The 26,627-nt window shown below is 34.0% G+C and overlaps 1 protein-coding gene across 1 annotated transcript; it reads left to right on the forward strand.

Moving 5' to 3' along the window:
* Positions 1-248: 248 nt before the first annotated feature.
* On the forward strand, positions 249-4,619 carry LOC18055439 (protein phosphatase 2C 56). Its single transcript, XM_024177466.1, has 4 exons — positions 249-818; positions 2,403-2,687; positions 3,055-3,160; positions 3,835-4,619. Exons 1-4 carry the CDS (start codon positions 339-341, stop codon positions 4,146-4,148), a joined length of 1,185 nt encoding a protein of 394 aa, XP_024033234.1. The 5' UTR covers positions 249-338; the 3' UTR covers positions 4,149-4,619.
* The last annotated feature ends 22,008 nt before the right edge of the window (positions 4,620-26,627 follow it).

Here is a 26,627-nt window from a genome sequence, read left to right on the forward strand (position 1 = left end):
ACGCAATCTACAGCCCGCAAGTTGACACTTCAATCCGCAGATTGCGGGTGCATTGCGCTTCGGAAACACCGCCCAACAGAGAAACTCTCCTCCGTTAATTATGAAAGTGGTGCGTAACCTCGACCATAACAAAAGAAATAAAAAGAAAATAACACGTGGCGGTTGAACAAAAAGTAAATGAGTACGACTTTTTATTTTTTTCCTTTTTGTACAATAATCAACAATCAATGGTTCTTTTTTCCTTATTACGTGTCGCTCTTTTATCAGTTTACTTCTCTCTTCTTTTATTATCTCATTCAATTCTCTCCTTTTTCGCCTTCTCTCTGAACAGTCACTACATGGAACCCCTTTCAGAGCGAGAAGAAGAGCAACTCGAACGATTCGACTTGGTCGCTGACACGGACTTGGCATCGGCGAGTTCAGGCTTGTCATTTGTACTAAGCACCGACGATTCCAGGAGCACGACTAGCTCCGGGGACATCTCCGCAAGCTCCGGCGAGATTCCAGCGATTCTTGTCGAGGAAACAGTGGTTCCGAGGCTGGTGGACCCCATTCCTTCCATCGGTGAGTTGACGGTGGCGGTGACGCCGACGGCGAGGCTGATGTGTGTGGGGAGGGATAATAAAGGAGTTACCTGGGGTTTAACATCTGTGATTGGTAGACGTAGGGAGATGGAGGATGCTGTCACCGTCATGCCCGGTTTCATGTCTTGCACTTGCGATCACGTAGGTGGTTGTACGGCTCCTGGTTCCAGGTCCTGCGGCGAGATCTCTCCCATCCATTTCTTTGGCGTCTATGACGGTCACGGTGGCTCGCAGGTACAAACTGTTCAAAATTTTGTTAGTTTAATCCTGTCCACTAACTTAAAAAATTGAAATTATTGGCACCGGGAAAATCAAATAATTGGTTCCTACTAGAGCTGTGACTTCATGGAAAAATTAAAAACTATTAGCACCAGCATTCTCGGGGATGAGCATTATTGCTATTAGCCAGATAGCCAATTTTTAAAAAATAAATTATTATTTTTTGGCAACGTTATGTGAAATTATTCCGTCTCTTTGATAGATTGCAATAGTTTGTTCGAACTGGTCTGACACGTGTAACACAATCTTTGGTTATGTTTGTAAAAATTTTAAAAATTTTATTCGAACCTTCATTTTCTTTACAGAGACTGAGACACGTGTCGTTGAAATCCGTGCCAATACTATTTATTAATTTTAGGTGCCATTGAGTCGTGTGGAACTTTGTGTCACTTGCGTCACAGAAACGTGCGTCATAGTTACCGACACAGTCACGGACGCATTATCACCGGCCGTTACTATCAGCAGAACCCAATCAAAATTCAATGGAATTAATTTGTTCACTTCATTCACAACTTTTGAAATTCTTTTTAAATTGGCAATTTCTTTCCCCTCCTCTCTCTCTCTTTTTTTTTTAAAATAATAAATATAATATGTGTGTGTATGTGTCTATATATATTATAACTAGAACATCCGTACTTTGTTAGTAGCTTCGCAAGAGAATGACTCTTATATCTATGTATATGTATACTTGAAAATTAGAATAGAATGCATATTTATAATCAGAGATCTCTATTGAGTTCAAATCTCTTATATCATGGTTCAATTTTTTTACTTTTATTATTGGAAGTGGTATATACCCCAACAGTAAGAGAGAAATTTACGTCCACAATTTGAAGTTTTGTGGATCCTTCCGTTTTTGTTGGAATCTATAAAATCTGATGGTCTAAATCTTTCGTGCGGTGCACGTGCTGGACGGTGGTGCCCTTTATTTCTTTAGAACGTAGATTTTGACTTGTGATTGGTTCAACTGTACGCCAGCTGGCTGGTATGAATGAAAAAAAGCCTGTCGCCTGCCCTACTGTTTTTATTTTGTTTTGCAATTTTTTTTTTTAAATTTCTCGATGAGCCAAAGATTTTAAGGTTTTGATGTCATTTTCATGCGGCCAAGTGTTTGGTGAAGCTGTTGTAACCTGGCCCATACCGTTCTATCAAAAAATCATCGTTGATATGCTAGAATTCTTATTAGGTTCTCTCTAAGTTACATTTTATGTACCTTACATCCACTCACGTAATTTTAGAGTTGGCTTTTTTATTAACTCGTCCTTTATGATTGTAATAAATGATGAAATAAATTGTATAAGTAATTGTATATCATTATTCTTGTCTTGTTTTAATTGGTGGAGCAGTTTATGGGTTAAAAAGAAAAGAAAAGAAAAGAAAAGAAGATAAGGGATGCATCAACATTTGATTAAAACAATAATGTTGCGTTCTGGACATATTAAATTAATTATGTGGTGTAGGAACCTTTGCATCCTAAGATGATGTGTCATTACCATGTAAAATTGACAAGCTGATGCCAACCTTTTAGACGATATTTAGGTGGCTAAATTTTGTGCCGAGCGGATGCACGAAGTGATAGCTGAAGAATGGGATCGAGAAAGGGTTTGTAGTGATTGGCAGAGGAGATGGGAAGTTGCATTTTCTAGCGGTTTCGAAAGGACAGACAACGAGGTTCTGACAGAGGCAGCAGCTCCTGAAATGGTTGGATCAACTGCTGTTGTTGTGGTTCTCTCTGGTTGCCAGATTATTACGTCCAACTGTGGCGACTCGAGGGCTGTGCTTTGTCGCGGGACTGAAACAATCCCATTGACTGTTGATCAGAAGGTCATATCAGATTCTCTTTTTCACATCCCTTTTTAATTTTTAGGACTTAGCATTCTTTATTTTACTTACACATTGTTGTAGATTGGGTTGCATAATCTCTATGCCAATTACTTCTATTGTTAGATATTATGTTCATGTTATATTTTCAGTAGACAGATATCTAAACGTGTATGGAGCAATTTTGTTTTAGAAAACGATCTAAGGCATCACTTAAAATCTGAGTAGTACATAACCGTCTAAAGAGGCTGATCAAAAGACTATAATGAAGGAAACCACTTGTAGTCACAGATTAGGTTTTCTGTTAGTATTGTTAAGATTTTATTTCATTAAGAGGACTGAAGACGTATTCTGCTTGTTGATTTTACAGCCTGATAGACAGGACGAACTCGAGAGAATCGAAGGAGCTGGAGGGAGAGTCATAAATTGGAATGGTGCTAGGGTTTTCGGAGTTCTTGCCATGTCCAGAGCTATAGGTTTCCTTTTATCTCTATTCCTCTACTTTGTTTCTGATTTCTTTGTTTAGTAATTATTGAAGCATGGGGGATCGAAATAGTGTATGTACGTTCTGTTCCCCCACCATCATATATATCTACCCTCTTTCTTTATTCCATTGGTACTCAATTTGAGTGATAATCTGTTGGGGCCAATGCATCATAAATAATCGGGACCATGCAAGTCCCTAAGAAGTATAGAATTCTAATTGTATAATATCATTACCATTCCCTTTATTCATTTTCTTGATAGCTAATCAATCCACAAGTTTCTTCCTAACTTCCCAAGGTCTCATATTCCTTCACTTTTTCTGAAAGAAGTTGAATATATACAAGTATGTTATTGTCGTTGACTTTTGATAAGCTATCATCATGTCTACCCTGGTAAGGTTTTCTCCACATCGACTTAAATCTGGAAATAGCATAATCGTCACCACACCATGTTCATTTCATAATCACATGTTGTGGTTGGAAACTTAGATCCTGTTCTCCATTGTTATTTGAGGCATTTGATAAGTTGACTAGGTTTATCATTTCAGATCACTAACTATATTTCAAGTCATTAAAATACTATAATCACTAACTATACATGGGGAATGGGGAAAAAAATGATTGATTCATTCTCGCATCACTCATTGCTTAAGGGCTTCTTTCAGGGGATCGGTATCTAAGGCCTTGTATAATTCCAGTGCCTGAGATTACTTTCACGACAAGGACCGATGAGGATGAGTGTTTGATTTTGGCAAGTGATGGACTTTGGGATGTCATGACGAATGAAGAGGTTGGTGAGGTAGCTCGCCGCTTGCTAAGAAGGCGACGCAGGTCCCTGTTGGTTGACGAGGTTTCGCCAGCACAAGTTGTGGCTGATAATCTCACAGAAATAGCATATGGCAGAAACAGTTCTGATAACATTTCAATCATTGTTGTCGATTTGAAAGCAAAAAAGAAGCGCCAGCAAAGGCAGCAGTGAAAAGGGAGTGACGATGAAACCATTTTCCCCAGAAATCCAAATCACTTTCAGCCATTTAATTGAAGTTTAGAGATCAGGCTGGCAGCAGGATTGATGATCTAGTGATGTTCAAGAAGTTCCGCGAATGAGCAAATCCCTTATTGATGATCACTCAACAAGGAGACTCGTTTAGCTACCAATGTTGACCTCAACGTGTACAGAGCTGACCGGCAAGTAACTGTTGCTTGTAACACCAAAATAGGTTTTGTTACTGCAAAGTACTAGATCAATCCTCAATTTTTACTGGTTTGGTCAAGAATTTAAAAAGAATTAATGAAAACAAAAGTGTTCTTTAATTGAAGCATGAACACACAAGGATGAAGGAAAAGGAAAAGTTTGGGAAGATCATTCTTTTCCTAGCAAGTATGAAGGGATTTATTGAATTCATCTTTGAAAGTAATTAAGGTTATTATTCATTATATAGTTTGGGAAGATCATTATTTTCCTAGCAAGTATGAAGGGATTTATTGAATTCATCTTTGAAAGTAATTAAGGTCATTATTCATTATGGTTTAGAATTTTATTTATCCATATATAGTTTAGTAATTTATAGAATTTTATTTATCTATATACTTGTATCATAAAACCACCATTGATCACAAGGATTAAGGTTTTTTTTTTTTTTGGGATAAATGCAGAAATTTTGAAACACCCTTAAGAATGAATTGAGGCGGATTATAGTCTATAGAGCCCAGCCAAATCAAATAATCTTTCTCTCACTATAATAGGTGATGTTTGGTTGACAGGAAAGGAGGGTGGAAAGGAGATGGATTCAAATTCTTTTATAATTTCCTTTATTTGGTTGGTCTTAATTGACCGGAAACCAATTTGCAGACAATTATAAACTCCATGAATTGAAGAATTTGATTGGGCATCAATGGACTATAATGGTGGTTGCTATTTGGCAGATTACTTCTCTAAACAAGTCAACCATTATCTCTTAGGAATTTATCCTTTTTCTGTGTTTGTTTGAGTTTCATTTTCTGTTTTCACCTGCATGGCCTTATAAGAAATTTGATTCTTACGGATTACAGCTAGTTTAAATTTTCTAACTTCTTGTTTTTGTTGCCTTTCCTTAATGGTCGTCATCGTCCTTTAGCCTTTTTGTTGCATTTAAAATTTGGAAACTTCCTTTAAACTTCATGTTTTTTTTTTTTTGGAAAATTAATGCGTCATTAACCAAAAACATTACAATAGAATTACAATTGAAGGACGCACATCGACCGAGAGCCATTTTAGCAACATTGTGGGTCATTGAGTTACAAGACTTTTGGTACATGTTTCACTAAAAACAGACTTTGTTACAAATGAGAGCTCTAATATCATATATAAGTCAATTGATTTGTAATATCAAATATAAGTCAATCAATCTTCAAATTGCTAATAATTCTCTCTGATATAAGATTAATGACATTAGCTGAATCTAACTCAATCGCAAGTGTAGTAAGCCCCAAATCCACTACCAACTTGGCCTTCCAATATCGTTCCGCAAATTCAATATCACTCGACAAGTATCTTCTATGTATTGAAGCAAGCAACCATAAACTCCAAGCCCAATAAAAACTTTTAGCCTCATTGATTGCTGCGTCTGAATTCAACTTAAACCAGTTATTTTCAAGAGGAGACTATTTTTCTTCTTTACTTATTAGAGATGCTTCAAATGGTGTAACATAGGTATCTTGAGCATCCCTATAAGCCTAAATTAAACTGTCAACCCCTACCAAAGTACTCAAAGTATCATTCCTTCCTTTATGAGCAATAGCAAGATTTCTTTATCTCAAACTGACCAAAGCTAGAACCAGAAAACATTGAAATTCTCTTTAGATAATAAAGAGTGTAGGTACAAAGAGTGCATAGAAGTCACTGAAAGAGTCATTGTTTAAAACAACAGCTAAAGTTGAATTCTTCCATACTTTTCAACCTATTTTATAGGGGCACTACTACAGTACATGCAAGTATCTCATACATGCATAAAAAATAACCATTAGATTAAATTGGAGTAGATCGAATGGCTGATATTTTTTATTATTATTAAATGTGAAAGAAATGGAAACTTGAAAAATCGATAAACATGAAACATTAGACTAATAAACATGAAATACCTACCATAAACTTGAAATTGAAATCATTAAACTTGAAACTATAGAAACTTAAAACTTATTGCAATGAACATGGAACTTAGGATCATTAACTTGCAATCCTGAAAATTATTCAATTAATGGACCAATAAAAAGGAAACACCTACCATTAACTTAAAATTGAGACCATTAAACTTAAAACTAAATGAACTTGAAACTGAGGGCAATGAACATGAAACTTAGGATCATTAACTTGCAACCTCAAAAATCATGCAATTAAGGGACCAATAAACATGAAACACCTATCATTAACTTGAATCTGGGACCATTAAAATAGAAACCAAACTGAAACTTAAAGCAATGAACATGGAACTTGGGATCATTAACTTGCAACCCCGAAAATCATGCAATTAATGGACTAGTAAACATGAAAGACCTACCATTAATTTGAAATTCGGACCATTTAACTTGAAACCAAATGAACTTGAAATTGAGGGCAATGAACCTGAAACATAAGATCATTAACTTGCAACCCCAATTATTAGACCAATAAACATGAAACACTTACCATTAACTTGAAAGTGAGACCATTAAAATAAAAACCAAAGGAACTTGAAACTTAAAGCAATGAACATAGAACTTGGGATTAACTTGCAACCTCAAAATTCATGCAATCAATGGACTAATAAACATGAAACACATATCATTAACTTAAAATTGGGACCATTAAACTTGAAACCAAATGAACTTGAAACTTAGGGTAATGAACATGAAACTTAGGATCATTAACTTGCAACCTCGAAAATCATGCAATTAATGGACCAATAAACATGAAACACCTACCATTAACTTGAAACTGGAACCATTAAACTTGAAACCAAATGAACGTGAAACTTAAAGCAATGGACATGGAACTTGAGATCATTAACTTGCAACCCCAAAAATCATGCAACTAAGGGATCAATAAACATGAAACACCTACCATTAACTTTAATCTACACCATTAAAATAGAAACCAAAGGAACTTGAAACTTAAAGCAATGAACATGGAACTTAAGATTATTAACTTGCAACCCCGAAAATCATGCAATTAATGGACCAATAAACATGAAAAGACCTACCATTAAACTTGAAACCAAATGAACTTGAAACTGAGGGTAATGAACATGAAACTTGGGATCATTAACTTACAACCCTAATTAATGGACTAATAAACATGAAACACCTACCATTAACTTGAAATTAGGACCATTAAAATAGAAATCAAAGGAACTTGAAACTTAAAGTAATGAACATGGAACTTGAGATCATTAATTTGCAACCCCGAAAATTATGCAATTAATGGACCAATAAACATAAAACACCTACCATTAACTTAAAATTGGGATCATTAAATTTGAAACCAAATGAACTTGAAACTGAGGGCAATGAATATGAAACTTGGGATTATTAACTTGCAGCCCCAATTAAGGGACCAATAAACATGAAACACATACCATTAACTTGAAACTCGGACCATTAAAATAGAAACCAAATGAACTTGAAATTTAGAGCAATGAACATGGAACTTAGGATCATTAACTTGTAATCCCGAAAATCATGCAATTAATGGACTAATAAACATGAAACACCTACAATTAACTTGAAACTGAGATAATTAAACTTGAAGTTAACGGAACTTGAAACTTATAGTAATGAACATGGAACTTGAGATCATTAACTTGCAACCCCGAAAATCATGCAATTAATGGACCAATAAACATGAAACACCTACCATTAACTTAAACCTGAGACCATTAAACTTGAAATAAAATGAACTTGAAATTGAGGGCAATGAACATGAAGTTTGGGATCATTAACTTGCAACATCGATTAATGAACCAATAAACATGAAATATTTGCCATTAACTTGAAACTGGGACCATTAAACTTGAAACCAAAGGGACTTGAAATTTAGAGCAACGAACATGGAACTTGGGATCATTAACTTGTAACCCCGAAAATCATGTAATTAATGGACCAATAAACATGAAACACCTACCGTTAACTTGATTCTGTGACCATTAAACTTGAAACTAATTTTTTATTATTATGTTGCCTTTATTATTAAAATAATAATTATTTTATTGTTATATATTTTTTATTATATTATTTCATAATATAATATTCATTTAAAGAGCAACCAGTTACTCTTTACCAGTTGCTCCAAGTTTTTTTTTTAATGTTTGGCTGCCACCATATATATTTTTTAACTTTTTATTACCCGCATGTATGTGATACATGCGGGTATTGTAGTAGTGGCCCTTTACAGGGTATAGTAGTAGTGGCCTTTTATAGGACAGTAAGGCATAGAAAGCATCTTCCCTGACTAATTGACATCTCTGACAATTGGGGAATCAAGGATTTTTCTCCTCTACAAGTTATCTGTTATAGATAAAATATTCAACAAAGCCTGCCACATGAAAATTTTAATTTTGCTAGGAAGAGATAAACACCATAAGTGCTTCTACCAACCTGTGGTAAAAGAAGAACAAGAAGAGGATTTTGACTAATTAAGCAGCAGGCCCCATGACAACCACTTTTAACAGTATAAGCCCTCTCTTTTCATGATGCCGAAACAATTGGTCTAGCCTTGGTACATTACGTAGTGGGATTCTAAAAATAACTTTAGTAGCTATTAGAAGAAAAAAAATATTCAAATCAATAACTCATCCTATGATCCGAATTAATCAACTCTAGTACTGTACTTCTTGGCAGCATAGGAGTTAAAAGCTTGAAAGTTTTCGACCTCGATATTCAATTATCCTTATGTATTTGTTGGAACAAAACTTGTTCTTTCTTTCTGCTCTCTTTGTCTATGCTATTTTGTATGTTTTGAGGGAAAAAAAAAAACTCTTGCTTCTTTATTTTGAAAATAGTGTAGATAAGTAATAAATATCAATTTTAAAGAAGAGAGAAATTTGACAATCTCCCAATAATTTACATTGTATTACACTTTTTTTAATCTTTTTATATTATAGTAATTAATGTACGAAAGTTAAAAATATATTATTTAATAGTAAATTTCAATAATTAATTAAATATAACTAATAATAAAATAATAAAATATTCATGAATTTAAATAAAATTAATTTAATATTAATATTAATATATAGTAATAAAATAAAATATTGTTATATATAATGCAGTACAAACTACTGTAACGCTTAATGTAATGCACCTTAATATATGAAACACAACTAATACAGTACAATATAATATAATGTGTCAAATACACTCTAAAAATAAATGTATATGGTTATAATTGTAAGAAATTTTGCTTTGTGCTCTTTTTCTAAATAATTCGTAAAAAGTGGTTAGATGGATAATATTAAGCAAAAGTTTGATGGTACCTTTACTTTATTTTGCCTAGATCTGACAGCCTCTGCAACACAAGTTTACAGCCTAAAAACACAAGAGGACATCAATAGAAAATAATTTAGAGTACAATTACCAATATTTGAGAGAAAAATATATAGCTTATTCAATCAGATAAGATGCTTACCAGCCACTTTTAAGCACTGCTTTGCCTTTGCCATTTGAGTCCCTCAATCTTCCAAGTGCAAATTGAGGAGTAACCCTTGAAGGTGTTAAACTTTCTCTAGTGAGAATCCCTCCTATAGAGGTCCTAGGTAATGGATCAACATTATCTTTTCCTAGTTATTGTTAGCCTAAAGGGCTACACATATTGTAATTTTAATGATGACAAACACGTGTCTTAAGTAAATTAAAAAATATTGTATTTCACATTTCACTACTTCTTAAAGGATATTATTGACGAGGAAGTAAATCACGTGAAATCAAGCTCAAGACACTTAACAGACAACGACGCGATCAAAAATAAAGTTTAGAGCTCAACAGACTCATTATTGCGACAATTATTGTAAAGCTGGTACGATTTAATATATGCTTGGTTTAGCATTTGGGAAACTTAAGATTTTATTTAATAAATCATCATTTTTCATAAACTAAAGGTTTTACAAGTATAAGCTAAGTATTTTATGAAGTTAGTTATTTTTCAAGATAATCTTTGATTTTAATAAGTATTGTTTTGAATTCTAGAGTTGGACCTATTTGTAAATATTTAAAACGTTTTGGGCCATACTATAATTTATTAAAGTTTAAGGACCCAAATGTAAACATCCAAAATGGGACAGAGAGTGAGTGACTATTCACCAGAGGAAAATCTCATATTTTCAAAATTTGGACTAAATTGACAGTGGTACTGTAGCAAAATTCAAATTTAACGGTAACATCCCTATTCTAGAGCGGCGAGCCGGATGAAAATGAGCAGCTAGCCGCTTGAGCTCTGGAATTTGCTTATAACAGCTAGTTTTCGAGCTTTAATTATAAAAAGTCAACTCCAACTTTAATTTAAAGACTTTTGCAAGCATAAACAAGTGTATAAAACATATATTGAGCTTCCATTTCACAAATCATCATATATTGAATCATCATTGTGCTATTATTTGTAGATTCACTCTAAAAGAGAGTTGTTTATTGTATTTTCTATTTTTTTTATCAAATTTGTGAGTGTATAAGTGTGAGAAACACTTGAGTGAAGAGATTAAGAGATAATCTTTTGGTTGTAAAGGTTTATTGACACATTTGAAGTCAATTGTAATGAACTTGAAGCCTTGAGAGGCTTGGATAGTGAAATCATCGAGCTTGGTTGTCTTGGAGGCGTGGACTTAGGCAGGGATTGCCGAACTACGTAAAAATTATTGTGTTTGCTCTCTTTTCCCTTACTCTTTTATTATTGTGTTTTATTGAATTTATTTATTTTTATTTGATTAAGGCAATATATTAAATTGTTGTACGAATTGTTTAGCGTAATATTTAAAATCCCAATTCACCCCCTCTTGGGTTGCATAACTTGTATTTCAGCATCGTTGTTGCTTTCTTTCTTGTTGCATTCCTTACATTTCTCCTAGTTGCTAAATCCATTGCTGCTTGATCTAGCTTTTTTGTGTTGATGTCAAAGTTGAGGGCCGAGCTGTTGTGCCTTTAGGATTAATTGAAAAAAATATATATTAAGATATTGAGGATAAACTTTAATTTACCCCCAACTAAATTGACATACTTCAATTGACTCCTCAATCGAAATTCAACTTCAAAACTTGAAGTTAATAAATGTTGAAAATGGTGAACAATCATTATAAGTATCAGTTACAAACTAAAAAATTAAAAAAAAATAATGGACCTGAAGTAGATCCACTAGGCTAAGATGCACTAATAGAAGCACCATTATTAATTGATCCAACAGGCATGGAGCCACTGGCAGCAATGCTAGAATTTTGTAAGTTCCTGACGACGTTGGCTCCTACAAATGATGCACCTGAGCTTGGACCTGCTGCCAATGTCTTCCTATGTTTCTTCAAACATAAAACGAAAACCAAAGGACATTTGCATTTAATTTGTGCATAAACGAAAAGAAATATCAAATAATTTCATATTATTGCATTTTTTAGCCATTGCCTGACCAACATGTTCCTTGTATTCTTATGTGCATTAGCTGGATTTACAAGGTAACATATTCTATTATAGCCAATAACTCCATATAATTTGCAGAATACAATGAATCTTCTCTTATGAGCTGATGGTTCATAAAGCTCTTTGTTTCTACATGTTCTGGGCTTGCCAGGTGGTATTTGAACATTTGGGGGCAAGATTTTCTATGTGTGGCCATTTAGATTTGTTAGCTAAGAGATGAATCATACTTTAGTAACATCTTAAATATGCCTTCTTTGAGTAATAAAGAGTAACAAACATTTCGTAAGTACCCTTCATATAAGTGATAACTCTATGAAATGAGAGTTATTATGGTAATTCTAAACTTAAATCAAGACCACTTAGAGAGTAAATGATGTGTTTTTATTATATTTTGGTTATTTTTTTATAAACATCCATTTTAGTTTAGTCTAAATAAGTTTTGCTTGATTTAAAGTAATTTGTGTTTAAAACATGTGCATAATTGTAGATTTTCAGAAGTTATAATCCATGAAAGGAGGCTGAGATATTAAGATAGCAAAAAGAAGAAATAATATGGCCATAAAAGAAGTGAAACACAACCGGGAACAATGCAGTGTTACAGCCGTTGCTGGAGAGACCATTGCTGTAGCAATTCTGGAACAACGAGGGAGAAAACTTAGCGCGGGTTAGCTGCAGAATTGTGACCTGCAGTTTCCTAATTTGACTCATGTACGCCCGAGGCTTTTGTTTACCCTAGTTTTCAGTTATAAAAAGAGGCGCACATCACATAAAATGGCAACAAGGAATTATCATTGGAGAAATTGGATAGAAAAAGAAGAAAAAGATTAGAATTCAAGGGAACAGATGCAACATTATTGAAGAGTCCAGTAGAGTTATTTGGATGCACTTTTTGCCATTATCAACTTATACCTTTCTTCACTCTTTGATTGAACTAATGTATTTCGTGACCAATCTGTTGCCGTTTGTTTTTCTCTTTCAAAATATAAACTAAACTTGCATGTAGTTGAGTGACAAACAATCTAATGGGTTTTTGACTGTTCTTATGAGTTGCTATATAATTGATGTATCATTTTACTCTAATAGCTATTATTATAACTGTTATTTCGATTGACCACCCATTTAATGGTTTAAGTTAAGATAAAGCCACAAAATAGCTTGTCTTAGTGGATATTATTAGAGTAATATTTGATCTTAATTTGAGTTTCCTAGATTAAGTTTATCTTGAATCCCATAAGGGCCATACTTGAAGTTAAGATTTGTGACAAACTAGATATAGGTACTCACCTTGTAGGGTGGAGAGAATAGATGTTCATAATGACATGCCATGGGTAGAATAACAACTGGTCATTGCTAAGATACTTAAGGATATGAGAATTCCAATATATGACAGCTGAGGATGCAAAATAGTTCTGCTCAGTGCTATAGAAATTGTTGTAGCAACTGGTGTTAACTTGATGAAAAGCAGTCAGCCCATAAAGAGAGTTTGATCTTTCAACTACCTTATTTTCATTTGATTCTTCGACACATTTTATTTAATTTATTTCATCACTGCATTATTTCATTTTATTTTCTCACGATTATCAATTTCAGTAGGAACCAACTTTACATTTGTTCATCTCGGAATAAAGGTAGATGACACTATTGTGATTGTTGGAGCATTTCTAGTAACATCAATCCTTGTGGAGACGATCTTGAATATTCATCACTTTATTACTTGTTGTGTACGCTTGCACATTATCATCAATAGCATTTGATTACAAATAAACTAACAATAAGCTATATAAGGTATTGCGTGCCTAGAAGATAAGCCACTAATTTGCCACAACCTATAGTCACATGTATGATTTTATAAAGGGAAAATATCCACCGTCCACCTATTTTTTACACTTTTTTCAAAAATACACAATTCCTTCATTTTTTAGCTAGAATCCACCTAAAGTTACATTTTTTTTCATTTTTCCACTTCCGTTTGGAATCCGTTAAGAAAACTAACGGAAACTTAATAAAATGACCATTTTACCCCCAAAACGAAAATTACAATTTCACCTTAAAAAATACCAAAAATAATAAGATTTAATGATGAATATCATTATTGGTACTTTAATGAAGTACAAAAAAATCTTAACTACTAGAGATTATAACTCAATTAATAATAAAACTCTACTTATCTTAAATTCAATTGATGATTTGTGAGATTGGGCTATTTTTAATACTACTGTTATAATTTAGCATTCTAATTACAGATATATTTAAAAAAAAAATGCATTTGATGGTTATGGAATTAATTTATTTATTGACCGATGGGGAAAATAATTAGATTTAATCTAATTATTTTTTATAATTTTTAAGGTGAAATTGTAATTTTCGTTTTGGGGGTAAAATGGTCATTTTTTAAAGTTTTCGTTAGTTTTCTTAACGGATTCCAAACGGAAGTGGAAAAGTGAAAAAAAATGTAACTTTGGGTGGATTCCAGCCAAAAAATGAAGGAATTGTGTATTTTTGAAAAAGGTGTAAAAAATAGGTGGACGGTGGATATTTTCCCTTTTATAAATTGACAACCTAAGACTTTGTTGGAGATTCAACTTCAAAGAACACCTCATTTGCTGGTGTAACCCTAAGTTTCCTCCCTTTCTTTAGTGTCTGGTTTATTTTGTTGTTGATGAAGGTAGGAACATCAGTTTTCCATTGTAAATAATTAACTTTTCTATCATTTATTACTTTGGTCATCATTTTCTTTATGTGCTCCACCAAAGTAATTATGGGTGTCTTTCTCATTTCACCAATCCATATATTCTAACTTTTAGCCATAATATTTGTTGTACGATCATATTTGACAGAATTATTAAAAGTATAGACTGACTAATACTTAGGGTTCAGTTTTCTCAGCCACTCAAATGCATTAGAATCAATATTTTGTATATCTGTCATTGCTGTAGTGTACACCTTTTTGCCTATCAATCATGAAGGCAAGCTATCTTGTATCAACTAAATACTCTTGTAAATGCCCTAAAAATCAGGTCCCACTTTTAATGTTTTCAGACTTGTAAACATACATTGTAACTGTACAAATACCTTGATTTTTATCAGTGTGATAGCTGACTGTAAAAGACCTTCAAGGAGGCCTTTTAAATGACAACCATCCAGCACCTAAAAAAAAACATTTGAAATCTGCACTTATCTGCAGGTGTGTCTTTTTGTGTTACTTTAAGCAATGCTAAAGCCCTTGGCATTTTTTTTTATGATTTGAGCATAATTCCAAAGTTGTCTAAAACTTTTAACATGATTTTCACCAGTAGCTGAATCCAATGTCTTTTTCTTTGCTCTGTAAAATTTCTAGAGATTTATCTCTACTCCATACATTGTCGTAATATCATCAACAAAACTTTCTATACTAATTTTTGGATCAATTGTCACTTTATTCTTATATGTGTTTATAATTCAGCTAACAATAATTTCTGAATTTTTCACAAGACCCTTATATATGTGTATGCTGTGTAAGGTCTTGATTTGAAAACATTGTCCAAATGCATGTACTTTGAAAGGGCATTTGTCTACATAACATTTGCACACAATTATTTTTCTCTCAAACTTAATTCTTATATCTTTGAAACCTTATTGTATGCAGTAATCCTTTACAGCCCATGCAAAAGATTAAAAAATTTTGAACACTTATCCAACTCTAAATTCAATAGGTTCTTGTTCATCTTTAAACATTTCACCACCCAACACATGAGACATTTGACTAAAAGGATGTTCATTTTTTAAATATGACATTAGCCAGTAATTTGCGTTGTCACTTTTATATCCTTATAATACGTCGTTATTTGCATCATGCTCATCCTTATGATATTGAGTCTCTTGTTCTCTAAATTCTCCATCACTAATATCATCCTCTAATTCAGAAAATACATGGAAATCATCCTCTACTTTTGATAACTTATCATTACTGTAAATAGTTTTTGATGATGTACCAACACTATCATCTATATTAATGCTTGACTTCTTATTTTTTTGTTGTTTTGGGTGTGCTCATCACATGCTCTGAATCCACTGCATTTTTTTTTGTTTTCTTTGCTTTCTTATATCAAACCATCCTTGGAATAGCTGCACATTATTTTTTACTTGCTTACCTCTTATAAGCCTTTACTTTGACAGATGTAGACTTTCTTTTATTAACTTCTTTTTGTGAAGCTTTGATTGCATTCTTCGGAGATAATGGCAGCTTTAACTTTCTTTTGGAAGATTGTACTTGGTCAACTTGCGATGCTAAGTTTTCTTTGGGTAGTGTGGCTGTTTCTGCATGAGGTCCTGTAGGGATAACATCTTCTGAAAATGGTCGTGAAAGACAATCCTTGAAAAATTAAAATAATGATGGATCAACTGCCTCCTTATCAACTTCAATGTCATCCTCATCATTCACCATAGGAAACTCATAAAAGTCATTAGCATCCTTAACGTCAAAGTCACATACATGGTCACTACATTGTGAGAGGTGGAAAGAATAGTGTCATAATCATTAGTTTTGTCTAGGGCCTCATGTTCAAAGTGTGTAGTAGCTTCATTAGACGGTATTTCTTAAATCAATGGAGGTTAACCATAAGTATTGAGTATGACTATAGTCAAATTATGGTCCAATTATTGGTGTTTGATGAGATAAGGATGTTTGAACAATAGTTTTTTTTTTGTTTTGTAAGAGTAATGAGTTAAACATTTAGATTGATGTTATTACTGACTGGTAGCTTGAGTTTTTATAGTCTTTTTTGATGATTTGTGGCTCAAGAGTGGATGCGTTATCAGATATAGATGTGTCTTTGTGATTGAGGTGAGGTTCAGATTGAGGATGAGCTTGAAGTTTATGTTAAGACTGAGATTAAGGCTCAAGTTCAGGTTTGGGTTGAAGCTGAGATTGAGGCTAAAGTTTAAGTTTAGGTTTAGGTTGAGGCTATGAATGAGGATGAAGTTTAGGTTTAGGTTTAGTAGTAGGTTGAGGCTAAGATACAGGTTTAATTTCAAGTTTATCTTCAGTAGCAGGTTCATCAATAGGTTGAGGAATGAATGGTTCGTATTTATGGAATGATGGACCCCTGCTGTTAGTTTTCTTCCCACATACTTTTTCTGCATTCCTTTGTGAACTTCATGTTTGTCTTATGCTATTCTTATGTAGTTGTGTCAAAGGATGTCATTGCTTTATTTTGTTCCACCCGAGGCTATTTATGAAAAACACTTAAAACATTAGACTCCTCAGCATTGGTCCAGCAACAATATCTTCACTATCATTCTGAAATAACCTTCTTCTGATGACATTATTCATATTCAGTAGTATTATTTCCATATCAAATACAATCTCTGTTAAAATGAATAATTCTTTGATAATGATTTTGATGATAACAAACTTGATTAAGATTGATTATGTCTTGAAAAGCTCAAACGTTTTTCATACATTTTAAATAAATCGCTATTTTGAAGTAGTAAAGGTTTGTACTTAAATGAAAAATGATTTTATGAAAGTTGTTTTTAATTTCATATCCTTACTAAAATAGCTTCTGGACACTGTCGACGATCCGATAGTATGATAACGGCTATCCGATATCATACAAACTTGGTGATTAGTTTCTGGACACTGTCGGCGATTCGACATCTTCATAACGACTAACCGACATCAAACATAATTAAAGATTAGCCTCTAGGCATTGTTGGTAATCCGACTTCATGATAATGGCTAACTGACATCGAACAAAATTGAAGTTTAGCCTCTGGACACTAACGACAAACCGAATTCTTGAAAATGGCAAGCCGACAGTTTCTTTGCAAGTCACTGGAAGATAACGGCGATCCGAAATTTGCATAACGGTAATCCGATAATTTAAAAAATATGTCCAACAGTCACTTGCTTAAGTTAAAATGGCGATTCGACTTTTAGTTAACAATAATCCGACTTCGATCAGAAAGTCAAATTCAAATAAGGATTGATCACAACATTATCATTGAGCTTGTAAACGAGAATACAATATTCATTGAGCTTTAAATTCGTTCTTGTTTCATTTATTCACACATTGAGCATAGATTTGTAATTATATATTTTGTGTGAGAGAGAAATATATTTGCAATCTTTGTTTTGAGTGATTGTAAGTGTAGGGATATACTTGGGTTAAGAGATTGGGGATAATCTCTTAGTGTAAAGGTTGATTGACACCTGTGAAGTCAATTGTAAGTGTTATTCAAGCCTTGGAGGCTTGATTATTGGAATCCTCAAGTCCGGTGAGCTTGGAGGCGTGGACATAGGCAAAGTTGGCCGAACCACGTAAAAATCTTAGTGTCTAAATCTTTCTTCCCTTATCTTTTATATTTTGGTTGATTTATTTATCATTGTTTTAAATTCGCTTAAGATTTGCATTAAGTTTTGTTCAAACATTGCATAAATTTTTAGAAACCCAATTCACCCCTCTTGGGTTGCTTAGATATTATTTCAATCTCAGTATATTTCTTATCATTGTACAAATGCCAAATTTCATAGAGCTCATGACATCATCAATTATCCTATTCAATCCATTCCAAGGCAGTGGCACTTCAATTATAGATGATAAAACAACAAAACTACTGTTATGAAAATCTAAACATGATATTCACATTAAAATTAAAAACCATAACAATTAATTTGGAGTTCACAATACACTCAATGAACTTGCAGCGAGAAGTTGGCAAATACAGTTGCTTTTTGAAAACAAATTCAAGTTCAAATACAAATGCAAAAATGTTTGAGGTTTAGCATAATACAAATGCTTTAAAAAACAATCGTACTAACTAAAAATGAAATTCCTTATAAACATCAAGATCATTAAGAGTAACAACAACATTAGTATGATTATCTTCTCCCTACTAACAAATCTTCACAAATGAAAGCATTAATTTCAACAAAATGATAGATGAAATAAAAAACCCCAAATTTTGTTGACTCAAGGTTTGTTTATCAATTTTTTCTACAAATGTCAATCCAACAATAATCGTTCTTAGTAACATATTAATTATTGGTACTAAATATTGTCATCCATAACTTGAATATTTACTAAGCCCTTTAACTTGAAAAAAAAATAGAGACATAGAAATTTTATAACTTCAGCTATCGCAAGGATGTTTTGTTTTTGTAGCTGCCTTCAATGCTTAGTTCTTAACACAATTTTCAATAGCGAAATCTCTTGTTTTAGGTTGTTTTTATCATGCTATGTTCTAAGCTTCTCTATTGGCCGTGTGAAGAAAATGTGGTAACGCGCAAAATACAAAAGAATGGCTATATAGTTCAAATAAATAAAATATTTTTATGTTAAAATATTTAAAATATAAATAAATAAATTAAAATATTAAGGGGTTAGATATGATATGTACACTGCTGCTAACATTGATTTGACATGCACAAGGCTCTATAGCTAACAACCATTACAATATGTATACAAATACAATTTTACCCTTTTGGATGTTAAAACTAACAACGAGTTATTACTTTTTAGGGGGTAGGTTAACGTTTTTACACTTTTAGGGGTAAATTGAAGTATGTCAATCTAGTAAGGGGGTCGGATAAAATTGACCCCTTTCAATATTCAATAATTGTTCGAGTATCATAGACTTGCACTACTGCCATATGTTTAAGTCAGCTCGAGGACAAGTTATTCTAAGGGGCGGGGATTGATGTAGGACAAGTAGAGTCATAGTAGAAATATAAGTTTTCTAGTTTAATTAGGAATTGCTTAATATTTTCTTGTTTAAATAATATTCTTTTTTTTTATAAGTAATCATAATTCTGTTAGGAATAAGATAATCATAACTAGTATAAATAGGCTTTTTATACTTGTTTCTTTTCTTAAGCTTTCATTAATAATATTAAATTATTTTCTCAATAGAGATATTTTTCTCTCTTGTTAGAGCCCTCCTTATTGAGTTTCAAGAACATACTCTAGAAAAAATCTAGTATTGCTTTCGCACTGTGTTAAAATCAGAGATTTTTTTTTTCTTTTGATTATGAAACCACGGGTAAACCTCAACCCCTCATGGTTATTAATGCATATTTTGGTCTACAGTGAAATTATGCATTTTAATACATGTCATTTTTGTAGCCAAACATTGTATTGTATTAGCCTAATACTATATAGGGTTCTAATGCTATGTAATGTGGTGTACCAAACACACCCTATGTACATAAATGTCCAAACTACATGCATATATGTTTTGCAATTCTGGATACACTAACTAATGTAACTTTTAGTCCACTAATAGAAGGAATTAATTGATGCAGAGCAAAGAATTATATAAAACAAATTGATGAAAAAGTTCAGAAAAAATTGACGAAGCCATATATATACTTTCTCGAAGAAAGATAAACAAAAGGAAATATACATCATGCGAAAGAAGTTTAAGAGTGTAGGTCATTTTGTTGCCTTAGTATACAAACTTAGGACCCAGATGAACCTAAAAAAAGAGTCTATAACATGAAGAAAAGGCCCGGCAGCTTAGCAGGCCAAACGAAGCAACAAGAAGAGAAAGGTTATTTCCATAACAAATGAAGATTTAACATGGTAGTGTCGTTAAGGTACACCAAATTTAAAACCTTACTACTAGTATAAATAATTAGTACAGAGCGAGTAAGGATCGATCCCATAGATTAATCTAACTAAAGAAAATATCAATTATAAATGAAATGGGGAGTTTTATGAACTTTTAAATAAATAGTAAGAAATAAAGAAATTAAAATTATGAAAATAATAATTTTAAAAAAACTCTAATTAAAGGTGAAAGAAATAATAATGATGAAAATTTTGGTTAAAGGATCATTCGCAACTGCCAAACATGCACATAATATATCAATTCTATCATCAATTTATATTAAAACTATCAACCATAGACAACAATAAGCTCTGTTAGTCTCAATCTTTCCTTAGCGTGTCATTAGACAAAACAAGCTCTTCACATAATCTCTAACCATTAAATAATTTTAAAAAAACTCTTTAAATTTAAGATAATGGAAGCATTAAATAGAGAAAGATGTTAGGTTGATCTAGGCAATAAACAAATAAGCTCAGATTATTTAACCTATGTTATGTTCTCCAATTGAAATCACTGATTCCAACCTACTACTAATGATTAAAATATCAAGATAATTACGGATCAAGAATTTTAATCTAGCAATAGAATGTATTCAAGTCCTATCTAATTGGATGATAGAAATTAATTGGATGATCAACTTAAATAAAACAAGAATAAAATCATAAACATTAATTATAGAAGAATATAAACAATCTCAATTAAATAAATTGAATGATAGAAATTAAAAATTAATCATATGAAATGTTTGGGGTTTTGAATTCACCCTCAACCAAATAGAAAATTTAGCCTAACATAATTGAGTTAGGAATAAAAAAATTGATAAAACCAATCATGGAGATTAATTCAAGCGGCTAACTCTGCTTCAATTCCTTTCAGTTTCTCGCTTGTTTTTTTCCTTCTTGCGGCTGCAATCTCCAATTTCTCTTGGCTGCAAAAATCCCCCCTAATCAAAAGCCAAAAGTTGGCTTTTATAATGCCCAAGATTGGCCGAATTTTATTTCTAATTTAAAGCAATTAATTTGCTTCCTTTAATTGCCATGCACATGCTGCCCACTTTGGCAATTTCTTTTTTTTCTTCAATTTGGTTTCCATAATTTAATCCCATGCACGTGAACTTTAACATTGGCAAGACATACATGCAATCTTTTTAAATTGGTCAAGTGAATCCATGCACGCAGCTTATAAAGCCATGCACATTAAACAAGTTTCCATTTTAGCATGCTTGTTCCCAAAGTCTTTATTAATCTCCATGAAATCCCATATGCTTTTGAATGTGCATCAATTAATTAATTGGCTTCCAAAAATCTTCAGTTATTTCCTTTTCTAATTCCTTCAAGCATATTTCTTCTTAAATGCTTCGATTTAATTTCTCTTTAATCCCATCATATAACTAAAATAACAAAATAAAATAAAATAAAATAAAAAACCAAGATAAAAAAATTAACACAATAAGATATAATTTACTAAATTAAAAATTAACTAAAATAACTAGAATATTTAAGACCCAAAATAAGAAAAAAGATGGGAAAATTAATAGCAAAATATATGGAAAATATACGCCTATCAAATTTCCCCACACTTACCCTTTGCTCGTCCTCGAGCAAACCTAGAACAAAAATAAAATAAAAAGGAAATCTAAACTAGTCCACTTTCTTAGGAAACCACAATTGCATTTAGCGTATGCAACAAGTCTTTAAACCCCTAAGCGGCCCTAGTGGACGAGTTATAGTCCCGTGAGGGCTTCACGGATGATACCTACAAACATCAATTCGTTTTTTTTCTTTTTACAAAACTAGAACAGAAGAATTTAAAGTAAAACTATCCTAAAGATTGCATAAGTCATATAGCTCAAAGAAAATTTCAAATATTATCGAAGTTCTAACTTTAATTCAATAATCAATCCCATCTCTTTTTTTATTCTCATAGTGTGTTTGTGAATCAATTCAATCAAAATCAATTCCTGAAATCTTCAATATCAATAGCCTTTGCCTTGAATAAAGAAAAAGTAGGTCAAACTAATCTTATTATTTTGATCTCTAATTTTTTTTAGGCATTTGTGTGCATTTTTTTTTGTCCATAGTCAGGAGCTTTCACTTTACCCCTTAAGGTAACTTTCTTTTCGTGGTAGATTATCCTCTACATACTTGTGGTACATAGGCCAAAATTACTCAAGAATAGCTTCACTCTTAAAGGTTATAGGTAGCTATTTTTGACTATGGTGCATGTGTATACTACACTGTATTGAGGAACTAAGAATCAAGACAAACAGTTATTTACTCAAACTAAAATTCTCAACTCAGGCTGCATCAATCTCAAATTCTAAGTCAAAATTATGAAAGAATTAATATTAGTGCTTATGGCTTAAGAAATCTCAATTAAGAGGAAATCAACACAAGAACCAAGTATAAACTAAGGCAATATTCAACCATTTCTAAGAATCATATTTATTGTCAATCAAATTCTTATCATTGGCTAATATTCAAAACAATATTTTTTTTATTTTTGGAAAAAAAGACAAAGCAACAAAAACTAAGTTCGAAATCCACCCCCCACACTTAATTCTTACATTGTTCTCAATGTAATCCTAATGTCACGGGATGAGTATTTTGCGCAGTAAATTCTTGCGGCACTTAGACAATCTTTTCTGAATGTTGCTAAGTAAGCCTTGAGCTTCTCGCCTAGCTAAGCCTAGCAATTTTCGAAGAGCTAGAGAGAGAGATCAATGGAGCCTAATAAGGAAACTTGTATTGCTTGCAAGAGATCACAAGAGAGCTTATAAGAATGCTTGAGTTGCTTGCTCTAAGCGTGTTGCTCAAATGCTAAATGCCATACCCTATTTATAGAGGAAGCTTTCCATGCTCTGTAATTCTAGAGAATTCTATTATGTGCCTAGGATTCTAGATATTTACATGTGCTGGAAATGTGTGGAGTACTCTAGATTATTTACAAGCTCAAATGTGCTAGAGTTGCCTAGAACTTTCTGGAATCGGGCCAAGCTAGCACTCTTGGCCTTGTCTTGGGCTCTTGGTGGGCAATTGGACTAGCAACTTGGGCGGTCCGCAACATCCTCCCCCACTTAAGCTAGCGGCGTCCTCATCGCTCTCTCGTGCTTGAAATTTTGGATGTGCTCAGCGAATTGCCACAAATCATCTTCACATTCCCAAGTGGCTTCGCTCTCGGGGAGGTTCTTCCACTTCACCAAGTACTCGTTGTATGGTGGCACGCCTCTCCTCCGAATCATGCGATCCGCAATGATGTAGTCCACATCTTTGTCGTATGCAGTGACAATGGCGGTTGTCGCGCGCCTCGATTCTCTGCGACTTGGGTCTTCCACATCTCTGTGATATGGCTTGAGAAAGCTCACATGAAAGACTGGGTGGATCTTGAGTCTTGGCGAAAGTTGGAGTTGATATGCGACGTTGCCCACACTTCGTACAACTCGGAAGGGTCTCTCGTAGTGCTTCACTAACCCCTTGTGAACTTTCTGCAATGTCTTGAATTATTGGGGTAGGAGCTTGATCATGACTTAATCTCCTTCTTTGTACTCAACATGTCGTCTCTTTGTATCCGCCCACTTTTTCATCTTCCTCGCGGCTTTGTTAAGGTAGGCTTGCATGATGTCCGATTACTCGTGCCATTCGCGGGCGAGCTTGTGTGCCGTGGGGCTTTTTCCTTCGTAAGTTGAGGCTATGGCGTTAGGGGTCATAGGCTGAAATCCCATGACGATTTCGAATGGACTTTTGCATGTAGCCTCACTTCGCTACAAGTTATAAGAAAATTAGGCAATGTCGAGTAGCTTCGCCTAATCTTACTGATGAGCGCTCACATAATGCCTCAAGTACATCTCAAGGAGGCCATTGATGCGCTCGGTCTGCCCATCTGTTTATGGGTGGAAGCTTATTGAGAAATTGAGATCGGTCCCTAATATCTTGAAGAGCTCCGTCCAAAAAGGCCCAGTGAATCGAGGGTCTTGGTCGGTCACAATGCTCTTCAGAACTCCTCAAAAACTTTACAATATGCTTGACGAATAGGCGGGCTACCTCATCAACTTTGCAATCGACTGGTGCGGCAATGAAAATTGCATACTTGTTGTAACAGTCGACAACGACCATGATGCTGTCGCACCCTTCAGATTCGGGCAACGATGTGATGAAGTCCATGGAGACACTTTGCCATGGCCTTGTTGTGAGTGGTAGCGGCTCCAATAATCCTATCGGAAGTTGATGATCCACTTGTCTTGTTGATACGTAAGGCAAGTTCGCACATATGCCTCGATGTCATCCCTCATGTGCAGCAAAAAATACGAGGCTTGAATTAGAGCAGTGATGCGCTCGATTCCTTGGTGACCAGCCCACTTAGAGTCGTGGCACTCCTTGATGACTTCTTTCCGTAAATTTTCCCACCTTGGCACGAATAGCCGATCTCCCTTGGTGAGGAGGATGTCTTCCTCTTGCCAAAATCGCATTGTTTTGCCTTTGAGCACCTTCTCCAGCAAGTTATTTGCTAGCGGATCTTGTTGGAGGCCTTTCTTGATGCATGAGACAAGGTCGGACTTCGGTTGGCTCATGCTAAGTGTTGCCAATTTGGTCTTGCGGCTTAGATTATCCATAACTACATTGGCTTTGCCTGGTTTGTACTCGAGCCGATAATCAAATTCCGCAAGGAAATCTTACCGTGAAGTGTGAGCCTAACAAGTAATGTCGCCACACTCTTAGACAATGGATGATAATTGTCATCTCCTTTTCTTGCACCGTGTAGTGGCGTTCCGTATCGTTTAGCTTTCGACTCTCGAATGCTATTGGGTGGCCTTCTTGCATAAGGACTCCACCAATGGTGAAATCTGAGGCATCTGTTTGAACTTCGAAGAGCTTTTTGTAGTCCGGAAGTGCGAGGACGGTTTCCTCTGAAATTGCTTTTTTCAACTCCTCGAATGCGTGTTGGCACTCTTCAGACCAATGCCACGTTCTGTTTTTCTTGAGCAAGTCCGTCAAGGGTGTTGCCTTTTCTAAGTAGCCTTTGATGAAGCGTCAGTAGTAGTTCACTAACCCAAGAAATGAGAGAAACTTGGGCACTTTCGCGGGAGGTTCCCACTTGAGGATGGCCTTCACTTTTGCATTCTCCATTATAAGTTTTCTGCCCGCAATCTTGTGGCCAAGGAACTCCACTTCTTGTTGGGCAAACGAGCCCTTCTCCATTTTGAGGAAGAGCTCGTTGTCTCGAAGTACTTGGAGGACTTGTCACAGATGTTGGGCATGCTCTTCGAGCGTGGTTGATAACTCTCTGGAATGAGAGTTATTACTGCAATCTTAGACTTAAATCGGGTCACTTAGAGAATAAATAATGTGTTTTTTATGATATTTTGGTTATATTTTGCATAAACATCCATTTTAGTGAGTTTTAATAAGTTTTGCTTGAATTAAAGTAATTTGTGCTCAAAACATGTGTTAATTATAGATTTTCAGAATTTTATGATTCATAAAGGGATGCTGAGATAATAGACTAGTAAGAGGAGGAAAGAATATGGCCACAAGGGAAGTGAAGCACAACTGGGAACAGCGCAATGTCATAACCACTGCTGGAGCAACAATTGTTGTAGTAAGCCTGGAACACCGAGAGAGAAAACTTAGCGTGGGTAGCTGCAGAATTGCGATCTGCAGTTTCCTAATTTAACTCATGCACGCTCGAGGCTTGTGTTTACCCTAGTTTTCAGTATAAAAATAGGCGCGCATCACATAATACGGCGGCAAGGAATTATCATTAGAAAACTTAGAGAGGAAAAGAAGAGAAAGATCAGAATTCAAGGGAACGGCTACAACGTCATTGAAGAATCCAGCAGAGTTATTTAGATTCACTTTTACCGTTCTTGATTATTATCTTTCTTCTCTCTCTCAAACTGATCCAATGTATTTCTTGACCATTATGTTACTGTTTGTTTTTCTCTTTAAGAATATGAACTAAACTTTCTTGTAGTTGAGTGACAAGCAATCTAATGGGTTCTTGATTGTTCTTATGAGTTGCTATGTCATTGTTACATCATTTTACTCTAGTAGCTATTATTATAACTGTTATTTCGGTTGACTTCCCATTTAATGGTTTAAGTTAAGATAGGGCTGCAAAAGGGCATGTCTTAGTGGATATTATTAGAGTGATACTTGATCTTAATTTAAGTTTCCTGGATTAAGTTTATCTTGAATTCCATAAGGGCCATACTTGAAGTTAAGATTTGTGATAAACTAGA

The sequence above is a fragment of the Citrus clementina genome, unplaced genomic scaffold (genome assembly GCF_000493195.1).
Source record: "Citrus clementina cultivar Clemenules unplaced genomic scaffold, Citrus_clementina_v1.0 scaffold_1, whole genome shotgun sequence".
In the NCBI taxonomy this organism is placed as follows: Eukaryota; Viridiplantae; Streptophyta; class Magnoliopsida; order Sapindales; family Rutaceae; genus Citrus; species Citrus x clementina.

Bases quoted from the DNA above. Each gene is read 5' to 3' on its own strand.
- LOC18055439 (XM_024177466.1), top strand. From the start codon at position 339: ATGGAACCCCTTTCAGAGCGAGAAGAAGAGCAACTCGAACGATTCGAC. The intron at 2,688-3,054 runs GTCATATCAGAT...TTGATTTTACAG, and splicing joins CATTGACTGTTGATCAGAAG to CCTGATAGACAGGACGAACT. The intron at 3,161-3,834 runs GTTTCCTTTTAT...GGCTTCTTTCAG, and splicing joins TGCCATGTCCAGAGCTATAG to GGGATCGGTATCTAAGGCCT.